General features: G+C 28.3%; 1 protein-coding gene across 1 annotated transcript in view; it reads right to left on the minus strand.

Annotated features, from left to right (window-relative positions):
• Positions 1-641: 641 nt before the first annotated feature.
• Positions 642-15,773, minus strand: part of LOC100198476 (E3 ubiquitin-protein ligase RNF13) — a 46,208-nt gene continuing 31,076 nt past the window's right edge. Inside the window, exons 9-10 of the mRNA XM_065788160.1 lie at positions 8,794-8,874; positions 642-1,139 (exon numbers count right to left, since the gene is read on the minus strand). Coding sequence (XP_065644232.1) covers positions 904-1,139; positions 8,794-8,874 — 317 coding nt within the window. The 3' untranslated portion in view covers positions 642-903. The remainder of the gene's footprint in view (positions 1,140-8,793; positions 8,875-15,773) is intronic.

Raw genomic sequence — 15,773 nt, forward strand, 5'->3', positions numbered from 1 at the left:
TTTAAATTTTATAAAAATTTTTTATAAGATATTATTTTTTTAATTTTAAAATTTTTTTTTATAAAATATTATTTATTAGAAATATTTATTTACTACGATATCTATATTTTAAAATAAATATTTAGACAAAATCTATATTTTAGTAACAAAAAGAAACAACGCCAGTAGTAAAAAAGAGTTGCTTCTTTTTCATTTATATTCTTCCTAAAGTTCAACTTGATTCGTAACTTTATAGAAGTTTGAAACATTTTTAAAGATAACATTTTACCGTATCCTAATTAATTTAAATTATTCTTTACAAATAAGATGAACCCGAGTTATGAACAGTTTTTAACGTCAATCAACTTTTAATTTTTTAACGGGTAAACTACGATCTTTTTAGCAAGTTAAAAAGATATATTTTGAGTTCCAAAAATTTTATTTTATTTTTGAATAACCTTAATAATAAATTCACTTGTTTGGTAAAAACCTTGCATCAGATCCAGCAGAACACTTCAATTTATTGCCTGAAGGCTTTGGTTCAAGCTATATCTATAATACTAAAAACCTCTATTTACATCATAGTTTGCAAAAAACTTCGCAATTTACAACAGTTCGGACTCAACTCTAATTTAATGACAATCTAGCATTTTGCTAAAAAATTGTTTTCTAAAATCATTTTATTTCAAAGAAATTTTGTAAAATAAACTCATATACACTATTGACATTAAAATTACAAAAATGAAGCTAAAAAAAGATTTGCATTTCCTGCAAGCAACATATAATTACACTTGAATATCGTAAATATCATTCTAAAGATGAGTTTAGCACGTATCATTTTTAGGATACAAAGAATGTTTAATTAGAAAAATTATAAAATATATTATGACTGTATACTTTGAATATAACATTTCTTTAAAAACATCAAGCCATGGCTCCGGAATTCGGAAGGTTTTGCGATGCCGCCAACAAAGGCGTATTTTCGTCTTCTGATTCTTCCTCCTCCGTTAGTGCGGAGCTACCATTAACATCGTTAATAGAGTTATTAATAATAACTTTTTTAGAAGTTTGCTTTAAGTCAGACTCTACTGTTTGTTTACAAACGGGACAAAGCTTTTTACCAGAAGTTAACCAAGGATCAACGCATTTGCAATGGTATGCTAAACAATATAATTTTAAAATGATTTATTTAAATTGTATAATATGAATAATGCGTTTACACCTCAAAATAACATTATAATTAAATAATAAACTAAATAGTAAAATACGAACTAAAGGTGTAAACACCTCGGTTACGAATAGTAAAATTCTACCCGTATCATATTTATACGAGTAAGCATTTACTTAAATAATTGATTTAAGTGAGTATTTACTTAAACTCACTTGAATACGGATATAGTTTTATAAAAACACCGGATGTGTATTAAATTGACAACTTAAAAACGCGATTAGCTTCTAACTTCAAATTTCAAATAAATTTGCTTAGCTGGTGATAATGTTTTTATAAAATATAATTTAATAAATAATTATTATTATTTCATTATAAAAACAACGGTAAAACAAAATAAGAAATTATTGTTCTTGTTTTTCTTCCATAAAAGTTAAAATTTAAATGTTTACATTTAAATAAATAATGTTTATTTATCAACTAATGAAATAATTTTTTAGAACTAAAGTCAAAACTCAGAGGCATCATAAAGTCAAAACTCAGAGGCATCTACTTTATGATGCCTCTGAGTTTTGACTTTAGTTCTAATCTGTTCTAGGTAACCTTTAATCGTGTTTTAATAATGAAAGCACAAAAAAAATCGTTGTTTAAATTATTATTTAAATATTTTAAATATATAATGAGGAAAGAATTTTCATCATACAATGCATAAATAAGACATTTCATCATACAATCAGCATAAATAAGACATTTCATCATACAACCAGCATAAATAAGACATTTCATCATACAATCAGCATAAATAAGACATTTCATCATACAATCAGCATAAATGAGGAGTGGACTTGCAAAACCAGATAACTCACTTTTTTTTCACTCTGAGATAATGGCAAAAATTTTTTTCCAGTAAATGGAATAGCTAAAAATTAAAAAATTAAAAGCTAAACAATAGAAATCATTAAAAGAATGTTTAAGACAAAAATTTGAAAATCGTGCTCTTTTGATCTTATTTTTATTACAAAATGAAAAAACATTTTATCTGGTTTTGCATGCCAATTATTTTTTTTAATCTGGTTTTGATTGGAAATTTATTTCTAATTGATTTTCATAAAAGCTTCATGAAGTCAACTTGACTAGTGACAATTTTAAAAATCAATATAATTGTGCAAAACGTCCCTCTGCCTTAGAAAATAAGTAATTTTAATGTTTGATACTTTTATAGGATTGATGAAGTTAAAACTCAATTGTAACTGTTTAAATATGGCTTTTGTAATTTTAGTGAATTTTTTTGTAAATATGGCTTTTTTCTAAAACAATGTCCTCCATTTTTATAAAACGCTTTTAAAACAGAATGTTGATTCGATAAAATTTTTGTCTTATTTTGCATAGAAAATTTTTTTTTTATCGAGTTTTGCATGGACAAAATAATTTAAGGCAGGTAAAATGTTATTAAAATAGTTGCTTTTAAATTTAATTTTTATTTGTAAAGATGTAGGAATATTAATACTACAAAAGAACATTGCTAAGACTATTTTTTATAAAAACTGAATAATCTAGTTTTACAAGTCCACTCCTCAAATATCCTTTACTATAGTAAAGCTTGAATATTGAATAAAAAATCTTTGCCACCTCTTATTCCTTACACCTTATACCACCTTTTATTCCTCACACCTTATACCACCTTTTATTCCTTACACCTTATACTACCTTTTATTCCTTACACCTTATACCACATTTTATTCCTTACACCCTATACCACCTTTTATTCCTTACACCTTATACCACATTTTATTCCTTACAACTTATACCACTTTTTATTCCTTACACCTTATACCACCTATTATTCCTTACACCTTTTTTTTTTTTAAACATCTTTGCTTCCAACAAGCAACCACTAAGTTACTGGAAGAGAAAAGATGAAAATTGTAGAGCAAGATAACGATAGACAGATGACTTAAAAGATTGCAAATTATATGAATCAGGAAAGCAAGATGAAGGAAGCGAATTCCAAATTATTGATGTTTGAGGGAAAAACTAGACGAATAAGAGTTTTTGGAGCACTTAGGAACAGTCAAAGAAAAAGGATGAGACTTAATTGAATGACGAGTAACATGAGAATGAATTTTAGTAGATTGCACAAGAGACGCTAGCTCTTTAGAGCAGTGCCCATTACGGTATTTGTAGAAAAGAGAAGGGGAAGCAACATTACAACGATGTGGTTGGGGGTTGGCTGCAGGATCAGGTCCAACTATGTTTACAATGCATTTTTGCACCTTGTCTGAAAGAGAAATGGCATCATTAGAAGATCCGCCCCAGATATGGCATCAGTATTCCATACAAGGCCGGATTTGAGATTTATAGAGATAGAGAATAGAATATTTATAGAGATAGAGAATAGAATATTATATTTATAGAGATAGAGAATAGAATCTGAAGTAAGAAATTTGGTATATGGTTTCCAAGAAAGATTGAAAGTAAGAGTTAATCCTAGAAGTTGAAGAGGGGATGGCTCATCGAATACCGTTCATAAATATAGGAAGATCTAAATTATTGTGATAATGATTGGCTGAAAAAAATTGAGTTTTATCTGTATTGAAGTTCACAAGCCACTGTGAGCCCAATGCAGTAGCAGAAGTGAGATCCTTTTCAAGCTCAAATGCCCCCTCCAAGCAATCAGAGAGAGTTGGTTTCTTTTCACAACAAGAATAAATGGTAGTATCATCAGCAAACAATGCCACCTTAGATGTGGGAATATCTGGAAGATTGTTAATGTAAATTAAAAAAAGTATAGGGCCAAAGATAGAACCTTGAAGAACCCCTGAAGTTACAGAAAAAGAAGAGTGCTGTCCATCGAGGACAACTTTTATACTACAATTGCAAAGGAAGGATTCAATAATCTTAAAGATGTTGCCAGATACATCATAAGAAGAAAGCTTATGGAGAAGACCAGCATGCTAAACTATATCAAAAGCTTTTGAAATGTCAAGAGCAATGGCCTTAACCTCTCCACCTTTATCAAAACCACGATAAAACCTATCGGTTATTAGTGTTAGCAAATCAGTTGTAGAACGAGAAGATCGAAATCCATATTGATGGTCAGAAAGTAAGTTATTAGATTCAAGATGAGAAATTAAGTATTTCTTAATTAAAGGTTCAAGCACTATAATAAGCACTAAGATAAGCACTTGTTGAATAGTTTTGAAAGTATAGACGACAGCTCCGGAGCCATAAGCTGTAGAAGAGTCTAAGCAGGAAATCACTTCAGATACAGAAGCTGGAGTGATAAGAATGTCAGACAATGGATCAACCTGTTTGTTGGCTATATCAGGTAGAACGCAACTAGTGAAATCAAGAGACGATATTGATGAAAAGTTTTTAGCAAACAATTCAGCTTTGTCTTTAGGTGAGGTGACAAAATCTGAACCATACAAGAGAGGTGGAATAACAGATTTGCCCTTATTATTGGTACTGTTAAAGATTCTCTAGAAGTCACAAAAGACTAATATTTGAGATGAGATACAAGATTTCACAACCTGAGAATAGTGGGCTTTGGCGTTGGACAAAACCTTTTTACAATGGTTTCAAACAGACGTCTGTTTTCTGGAGAATTGTTTTGCTGATAGACATGGAAGTAACGGTTTCGATTGGCAATCCCAGCAGCACAATGTGAGGAAAACCATGGAGGAGAGTGACCTGGAATCGTCGAGAGAGAACAAAAGACTCCATGCTAGCCTGAATCCACAAAGTTATGTAAGAAGCACATTTGTCGACAGGAAGACAAAAGATGGAAGGGCTACCATGAAGAAAATAACAGAAAGAATCCCAGTCAGCTTTAAGGTAGTGTTACTCTTAGCAATAAAATACAATAACAGGGGGATTCACGTGATGAAAAAGAATGAGATATTAGTTTTAGAGAGATCAAACTGTGATCAGAAGCACCTAAAGGTGAATGTGGAGAAACTGAGCACTGACTAGGATCAGAAACAAGACATAAGCCGAGTAGAGAAGGTAAATGATACAGGTTGTCTGGAAAGCAAGTTCGAGAATTGACTATTTGAGTTAGGGATTGAGAAAGACAAATGTCATGGACTTTAATGCCTGCAGTGTCACTGACACTAGAGCCAAGCCATTCAGTGTGATGAGCATTAAAGTCACCAACAACAACAATATAGGCTGATGGATAAAGAGAGAGGGCTTGGTCAAAATGATCAGAAATAACATCAAAAAGAGTGCAATCTTGAGATGAAGGAGAGCGATATAGAACAAAGAGAAAGGCGATAAAGTGAAGTGTTCCAAAATGAAAGCACACGAAAGAATAGTCTGTGGATTCAAACCTAGTTTCACGACAAATGAGGGAATTCTTACGAATGTATTATGCAGTAGTGGTGTAATGGCAGAGCGCTTGCTTCATAAGCGAGAGGTTCAGAGTTAAATCCCGCCACGTGCCTGGTAGTACCGCGCTCAACTTGTTTCTCCGCGCAGGGGCCTTGTTCGTCAAGGTTCGTGTTTCGGAGTTAGAGAGTTGAGAGAGGGTTATAACCACAAGTAGCCTCCTCATCTGTAGTGGCCTTCTCGGCCTTGGGGAGGTGAATTATATATAAAAAAAAAAAAAAATGCTCAGACCAAGCCTGTGACTATCGGAGTCTTTACGAATTAAAGGAAGATAGCCATCAACACTAACATCATCGCAAGATGAGACAGCTGAACTCAAAATAGTCTCACAAAGAGCAAATAGGTCTGGTGAACTTTGCAAGAGATAAGACTCAACAGAAGAAAAGTTACTTCTAAGACCACGAATATTAGTGAATGATAAGTTTAGAGAACTTGGTGATGAAGATGGTTTTTTGTGTTTTTTAGCTTTTGGTACTTTATTTATTTCTAAATTTGTTGAAGAACTTGACTCAAATCATAGATAGAACTCAGAACACTGTTTAATAGCCCAAGCAATTGCCACATTACTATTAATAAACTCTAAGCTGTAACAAAGGGCTCCAAATGTGGCCTCGGCAATGCACACCAAAAGTACGAACAGGGACATCATCCATGTGCAACATGGCATTGTTAGTACTCAGATGTTTTACAGCTGTTGATAAAATCAGCCTTTCTGAAAGCTACCACAGAGTTTGGGAAACTTGACTACCAGCTGGCCTCAGAACCATAACTGAGTTTTAGGGGTGTACCCTCATTAGGAGATAATAGAATGAGTTACCTTGTAATAAAAACAGAGGACACAAGCAAAACCCATGCATTGAGTCAACAAGATTCAGCATTCAACATCCTAAACTTGAAACAATGTATTAAAAATACATCTGCGCCAGCCTAATAGATGAAGAAGGGGTGCGAGGCTGGTCAACAGATAGAATCTGTTTACCCTTTAAGTCTTTGCCTAGGAGGCCTTCTAAAAGACAGTAGCCGGATGCATTTAACATCTGCCCAAGATGAGTATTTTTATTGAGACACCATCTCTAGCCTTTATTCAACCAAGAGCCCCAAGGCAGGAGGTGTGTTAAGTCGGAGTTGGCATCTCCTAGTCTTTGCCTAAAAAGGCGTATCCTTCAAGGCAGCACGACATGAAGCAGATTGTACTGGGTTACATGTTACCAGTAGCAGGATAACCTGACCTGACAGTATACCACCTTTTATTTCTTACACTTTATACCACCTTTTATTCCTTACACCTTATACCACCTTTCATTCCTTACACCTTATACCACCTTTTATTCCTTACACCTTATACCATCTTTTATTCCTAACAGTCACAGAATTCTTTAAAAAAGAGATTTTAAAACCATATTTTAGGCAAATAAATGATGAGCCCAACAAAACATTTGAATAAGTTAAAAATAATTGTCATATGATAATTATCAAAAATCTTACATTTTCATTAGGAGGAGTTTCTTGGGTGTAAAAAAATTGCAACTTAGATGGGTCAAGGAAATGGAATTTAGATGAGTAAATAGTGTTTAAATTTATATGAATAAACAGAGTGGAATTTAGATGAGTTAACATAATCTAGTTTTGATGTGTCAACAGAATCTAGTTTAGATGAACCAAAAGAATCCAGTTTTAATGTGTCTAGATGTAACTAGTTTAGATAAGTCAACAGAATGTCGATGAACCTTAGGATGAAATTCTACTCTTTTTATATTTAAAATAATTCAGGAGACTTTACAACAATAACTGCATTTAGGAGATTTATTTATAAAAATAACGAATAAATAAGAATAAAAACTAATAGGTTTAATAGCTTTATAGGTTTAAATTAATTTCATTTCATTCAAGGTGCCAATCCAAAAAAAAACATTTGTCTCTAAAGTAAGAACTTTTTTTTCAAAATTTCATTTAAAAAATTTTACATAACAAGGTAACTTAATAAAGTAAATTAAACCCCCTAATTCCAGATGATTTAGAACTTAAATTGACATAACTCGCTCATTATAAAAGATTTTCAAATAATTTTTAAAAAAAAATGTCATTACAAGATCAATGAAAATATTAAAAAAAAACTATATTTTTGTAATTAAAATTTTTGTATTATTTAATTTTTAAAAAGCACTGTTTTTATTCGGAATTAGGGGTTTATGTACCTAATACCAGATGCATATAAAATATAAAAAAACACACATAATTAGTACTAACAGTAAATTAAGGTAATCTATTCATGAAATGGAATTGTTTCAATTAAAAAAGGAAATTATTTTATTCACATTCATTACAAATAAATCCCATAGTTAGAACACAGCTCACATGGAGGCCATTGATTATCTAAGCTATTCATCCAATGACTTTCATAAGAATAACAAAGATACCAAAATGCTATTTGAAGTTTGAGGTAAATGCAGGTCTTATGATTGATTTTTTGATTTTTATCCTACTTGTTTCCTTGGTGGTTTAGCCAACTGACTAATGTTTCAACTTTTTTTTTCTTTTTGTGTATTTTCTGCTTTTTGAGACAACTTTTTTAGCTCCCTAGCCAATTTCTTTGCAACTTATAGGTCTAATTTTTATTTATTCATTTTTTTGTTTAATTAGCTGGTCGCTTTATTCTCTCACCTTTTTGAACATTTTTATTTAGTGTCAATTTATTTTTGAGCATATTTAATACTGACTTATTTATATCTTTTCCATTTTTTGTTCAAAGTATTCAAAGTATCAAAGCTTTTAAGCAAAAGATTTGACGGTTTGGAAGCTGATGAAAGTTTTTTGAGAACAAATTTGAGGACGATCGAGTAGAAATATACTGGTATATTGGAAATAACTCATGCATTTTCAGGTTTAAACCCACTATTTTGGATGAGATCCTTAAACATGACCAGAAAATGTTGATTTGTGAGTGCCTTAAAAGTGATTTTTAGTCAAATCATTGCAAATCTAAGTTGCTTTTTCTCCCCTTTTTTGTGTGGTTAATTTAGTTATCATAGATTTCAAATTAAAATCTTTCATGATTGCAAATTTATATTTTATATTGTTGGATTTATCTTGTTTAGTACTTATTTAAATTTTTTTTTAATAAATTCATTAAAATAAGCAAGTTATGAAACTTTTTATTAAAAGCATCCTTAGGTTACATCCAGAATTAGGGAGTTTGACAATTAAGTTTAAAAATTATAAAAAAAAACAACAACAACAAACAAACAAAAAATTACCATGGTTGCAAGGCAATATTCTGATTTTATCATTTTGTACATATTCTTCAATGCATATTGCACAAACATCGAATTCGTCACCTAAATAGAAAATGTATTTAGGTGAAAATGTAGTTTAAATAGAAAATAAATAAATAAAAAATGTGAAAATGTAGTTTACAATTAATACTACTAAAAATTCAAAATTAAATAATTTTAGAAATATTATTAGAAATTCAAACTTAAGTATAAATATTTTATATCATATAAAGTACATAAACATTAGAAGGTGTTGATTTTCACTTGATGATGATTAGTTTTTTGTTTTTTTTTGTAAATCAGTATGCAAAACATAAAAAAAATTAAAAAAAAAAAAAAAATTATCATCTACTATTATTTTTTTTTGAATTAATCCTTCTTCAGAGATTACAGCAAAGTTCATAAATTATTTTGCCTTAAATCATAGATTACTTTGCCCATTTACAATTACATTTTAAATACTTTCCTTTTCAATAAACAACTTTGATTCCTTATTTAATAAGGAATCAAAGTTGTTTATTGAAAAGGAAAGTATTTAAAATGTAATTGTAAATGGGCAAAGTAATCTATGATTTAAGGCAAAATAATTTATGAACTTTGCTGTAATCTCTGAAGAAGGATTAATTCAAAAATCTTTATATGATATAAAATATTTATACTTAAGTTCGAATTTCTAATAATATTTCTAAAATTATTTAATTTTGAATTTTTAGTAGTATTAATTGTAAACTACATTTTCACATTTTTTATTTAAAAAAAAAAAATGATTGTAATAATATTACAATCATTTTTTTTTTTAATGTTAACAGCTTCCCAAGGCCGAGAAGGCCACTGGTGTCAAGGAAACTACTTTAATTGTGATTAAAACCCTCTCTTAACTATAACTCTGAAACTCAAACCTTGACGAACAAAGCCACTAAATGTATGACATTTAGCTTTCCATTGTATATATTTCTAGTATAGTAGCAATGTGCTAGTCTACTTTCTATGAACAAGTTTGTAATGGAAGATGGTAAGATGGAAGATGGTAAACTTTTATTCAAGGAGTCAAAAATAAAAATAAGATGAGAATAGGCCTTGTTTTAAATAAAAAATGGCTTAGCACATTAAGTCCTTGTGATTTTGATGTCATAAAATTATCTTCATTATTATTTTTTTAAGTTCATAAATTTTTTTAACTACCACAATAAAATAAATTACCGCAAAACAAGTTTATTTTTACTAATTAAAAAAAAAAATCTAGAAGTGTTATTTCCTAAATGTACATATTGTGGAATGTCTATTTTGTTTAAATTATTTTTTTATTTTTTAATATTAAATAATTAAATTTAATATTTACATTTTTTATTATCATTTAACATAAATTAATATCTTTCTTTTCTCATCTTTCTTTTATTATGAAATAATGAAAAAAAAATATCTTAATATTTTTTTTCATTATTTCATAAAATTGCAATTATGCAAATATGATTTTTTACTTTTAAAGTTATCAAAACAAACAAAAAATATTACTATAATATTAAATATTACTTATATTTTTTGTTGCAAAGAAAAAAAGCTCAAGTTAATTACTTTTTTTTTGTGTAACAAACAAAGATTTAAGTTTTTATGTACCATTTATCAATAAATATATACCGTTGTGCTTTCACTTGCCTTTTCATTTGACAAAAAAGTTAAATGTACGCTTTTATGAAGATTTTTAACACAGTGTTATAATTTATAACATGTTTACAGGCAATTTAATTTTTTGTAAAAAATAAAAAAGGAGGGAAAAACCAAGAAAAAAATCTAATTTTTTAAAATTTAAATAACTTTTCTACTCAAAATTCATTCTCAATTATAAGGAAATTTCTGTTTTCACTTTTTTGATATTGCACAATCTGTTGATAAAGCTGATGTAACAAATATGAAGTATTTTCTAAACTATAATTTTTCGCAAAATAAAACTCATAAATAAAAACAAAGACATTGCAAGAGTTATATTGCTTCAGGTGTAAATTCAAGCACAAAATTAATAATAGAGTTATACCCATAAAAGAAGTTTTTATTTTAATTATAAAAAAAATAAACTCTTAATAAGTTTTACCTTGGTATTACCAAGGTAAAAACCACAGTTTACCTTGGTAATACCAAGGTAAACTGTGGTTTTTACCGCGGTAATGGGGGCAGTTTAAAATAAGTGAGGGTATTACCGTGGTAATGGGGACAATGTTTGCAGTAATACCGCTGTAACAGTTATGACTTTTTTATAGATATTTCAAAAACTAATTTTCAATATGACTTCTTTGCCTTTGGACAAAAGAGACATACAAAAAATAATAATTTCAAAACCAACTAGAATAACTTTTATTAAAAATTCTGGAACAAGTGATGCCTGGCCTAATTTTCAAAAGTTTGAAGTCGATGGCATGTTTGCTTCACATGTTAAATGTATAAACTGTAATTCACTTTAAAAGTGTAAACCTCGTGATGACACTAGTGGCTTAAAGGCTCACATGAAAGCCTTCATTAGACATAAAGATGGTAGGACTAGAAGTCTTTCAAGTATGCCTGGATTTTTTTATAAATAAATTTTTTTAATAAATATGTGTATTATAATAAATACACATATTTATTAGGGTGATTCTAAAAACAACTTTTTTTGCAATTGTCTGCTGCCACCCCCTAAATGTGTTCTATGTAATAAATTAAAACTAAATTAAAACAGTTTTTGAGTAAAAAAAAGTTTTAGGGGTCGCTTAAGACCCTAAAACTTTTTTTTACTCAAAAATTGTTTTAATTTAGTCTGATGTTTTAGTAAAATTTTTTTACTCAAAAATTTTACTAAAACATCAGACGAGTCCCCAATATTTTGAAAAAAAAAGTTCTTCAAAAGCATATCATGTTGGGTCTCAAAAGAAGTGAAATGTTTTAAAAATTTCAAAAATAATTAAAAAAATTTATGGAAACACAAATTAAAAAAATTTATTTAAAAAAACTATGAAAATATGCACTTTTTTATTTTTTGTTAAAAAATGATAGTTTTTAAGCCATGAAATTTTAACTCGTTATTTTTATATAAATTGATTATTATTTTTAAAATTTTTATAAAATTTCACTTCTTTTGAGACCCAACATGATATGCTTTTGGAGAACTTTTTTTTTCAAAATATTAGGGACCTGTCTGATGTTTAAGGGTCTTGAGCGAACCTTGAAATTTTTTTTATTCAAAAATTTTTAAAATTTAGTATTAATTTATTACATAGAACACTTTTAGGGGGTGGCAGCAGACAATTTCAAAAAAAGTTGTTTTTAGAATCACCCTAATATAATAATGTTTTCTAAAATGCATTTTGTCTTCTACATATTTTATTAATACATTTATATTTTTCTTTAGTATGTGTTATAAAATAATTTTAAAAAATGAAAATGTATATTAGTATTAAAAGGAATATTACAATATGTTATAATATTTGATAGAAATAATAATTTCGCTTGCGGGGACAGTGTGGGAAACCTAAAAGAAATGCGGGTATGGGGACTTACTCTGCGGTAGCAGGGTGGGGATGGGGACATAATTCGATGAATGGGGTGGAGATGGAGACAAAAACTCATCCCCATGTCATTCTCTAGTAATAATGTTTTTTCATTTTTTTGATAAAATCAATCATTATAACAAAAACAAATAAAAAAAAAATAATTAAAATATCAAAAGTAGCAATAATATAAAATAAAACTTAATGTGTATTTTAGAGCTAATAATTTTTTTTTTTATGAAAATAAAAAAATATTCTTGCAAGATGATAAATTAAACTTTTTTTAAGCGTTGTACAACATCTTTTTTTTTTCTTTTGCATTTTTGATGGAAAAGTAAGAATAATAAAAATAAAATTTTTCATAACTTATTACATTTGTAAATAGCGCAAACCTCAAACTTATTACATTTGTAAATAGCGCAAACCTCAAACTTATTACATTTGTAAATAGCGCAAACCTCAAACTTTTTTTACATAATCGTCATTCAAACCAAGTTAAACAACTTAAGTGGTTTTTATTGATTAAAAACAATAATTACTTCTTTTATCATACCGCTCTTTGGACTTTTTTAAATAACAAAAAATGATAAAAAGTGGCTTGACTGAAATGGCGTAGCGCATATGTAAATGGTGTGCCAGTTCACGCTTTAAAACAAGGCCTGATGACGCATAGTAAATATATTCTAAAGTGTAACTTTATCGACACAATGACAAATTATCGAAAGCATACTGTTAGCTCAAGATTTCTTGCTTAGTTCATCAATGTGAAAGTTCCATGAAAGATTGCAGTCAATTAACAATGGTGTGTTAATTGACTGCAATTTTTTTCTGTTATACTTATTAATGCATGGCAAGTAGAATATTTTGATTGAAAACCAAATTGAAAATCATTTAAACAATTAAATGAGTTCAGAAAAAAATACACTCTAGAATACATAAGTTTTTCAATAAGTTTAAGTATGTTGGATAAAAGAGAAATAGGTCGAAAGTTAGTGCACGAAAGTTTAAAGCCATTTTTAAATATTGGAATAACACAAGATAATTTCAAAATATCAGAAAATGTTCCAATGCTATTCCCACATCCATTATTTCCACAATGGATGTGGGAATAGCATTCCCACATCCATAGTGGGAATGCTATTCAAACCTAATGATTTTTTTGGATTCAATTTAGATATAAGAGATGAAATTTCAGGAATATTTGTTGGAGATAATAATAAACTATGTAAATTTGACAACGTAACGTAACATAAGACAAATGAATATCGGATTTGAGTTTATAAGCAACATTTATAAAATAAAGTGTTAATGATTAGATTAGAGTTGGGTCAGTTATATAAGTTTTGTTTTCTTACAAGCAGTTAGAGGATTTAAATTTTTGACATACATTAGAATGTTAATGCCTTTCCAAAGTTTGTAAAAAATTTTTACATTTTTTAAGAAAATTTTTTTTTAATGGATTTCTTTACTAAGTAATTAGTAAGATAATTAATATAATTATCATATATGTATAAAAATCTATTAAAAATCCTTTCAAACTTATTTATATTAACAAGATCTTGAGATTGAAACATTTTTTGTTGCAAAAGATTGCGCACTTGAATAGATTTTATAACTCCTTTTGTAATCCATGATTTGAATCGACATTTGAAGTTTTTGATATTTGATTTTTTAAGTAGCGCATAGCAATCTAGAATCAATGTTCTTTCAGCAATAAACGTTTGGAAACAGGAGTTAGTATCATTGGACTTTATAACATCATCCCAGTTAATCTTTGATAAATTAGATTTAAAGTTTTCTTTATTGAAGTTTTTAAAACTCCTGCTATATAAATTGTGTCTGTGTGGTATAATAATTGATTTAAATTGGGACAAATTCAAAATTGAGGTAAGTGAAACAGAAGAATCAACGTAATCAATAGAAATAGAAGTTGTCAAATTTCTAATTCAACAATTCATTAATTATTAGGTTAGAGAAAATATTATCAATAATTGTAGCATAGTGATCAGTAATTCTAGTAGGCAAAGTGATAAAAGGGCAAATATTATAAAAAGAAAATAAGTTTAAAAAATCAGACATCACAATTTCATTATTTGATTGTATCAGATCAATATTATAATCACCAAGTAAGAAAACAGATTTATTTTCAGCATATATTTTTTTGAAGTAGGACAGACATGATATTATTAAAAATATTGATAACCATGCAAGGGTGTCTATAAATGTATGTATGTATATATATATATATATACATACATATATATATGTATATGTATGTATGTATGTATATATATATATATATATATATATATATATATATATATATATATATATATATATATATATATATACATACATATATATATATATATATATATATATGTATGTATGTATATATATATATATATACATACATATATATTATATATACATACATACATATATATATATATATATATATGTATGTATGTATATATATATATATACATACATATATATATATATGTATGTATGTATATATATATATATATATATATATTATATATATATACATACATATATATATATATACATACATACATATATATATACATACATATATATATATATATATATATATATATATATATATATATATATATATATATATATATATATATATATATATATATATATATATAATATACAGGGTGCGTCAGCTATTTAAGAACATATTTATAATTTTTTATAAATGATAAAAAGTCAAAGAGAAAATATTTTTAATTAAAATCAATTATACAAATAATATTAGATAAACTATTGTTTAATAATTTCATTCAATGAAATCTCCCTCTATTTCAATAACAACTTCGATTCAAGGCCTAAACCGACTGCAAGTGTGCTTGAGATGGCCCTCATCTATGTTGTCCATTACTCAGACAATCGATTCTTTCAGAGAATCTTTGGTGTTATGGGGATGTTTATTAACACCTCTCACAACGATGCCCCACACATAATAATCCAATGGATTCAGGTCTGGAGAGTTTGGAGGCCACAAGTTTAGAGTGATGTGATCATAAAAATGGCCCGCTAACCATTCCTGAGTGTTTTGAGCCTTATGTGCTGGTGCAGAGTCTTGTTGAAAAATGTAGGGCTTTCCATTTCTTACTTAATCAATCCAAGGCTTAACAACAGTACCCAAGATTTCAATGTAAGCAGCAGAAGTGACTCTTAGTCCTTGCGGAAAGAAGTGTGGTGGCATCACATGTCCTTCGTTGCTAACAATCCCCAAAACCATAACAGTTGCAGGAAAATTTGTGTGCATGACTGTTGGAACTTTGCAAGGGTCATCACACAGCCATCTATCATTTCTTTGGTTTACTTTTTGATCTTGATCAAAGTTTCTCATCTGAAAAAAACCAAAGCATGCCTTGCTCAGCAGGATATTTCAGTTTGTTTAACAGCCTC

The sequence above is a fragment of the Hydra vulgaris genome, chromosome 01 (genome assembly GCF_038396675.1).
Source record: "Hydra vulgaris chromosome 01, alternate assembly HydraT2T_AEP".
In the NCBI taxonomy this organism is placed as follows: domain Eukaryota; kingdom Metazoa; phylum Cnidaria; class Hydrozoa; order Anthoathecata; family Hydridae; genus Hydra; species Hydra vulgaris.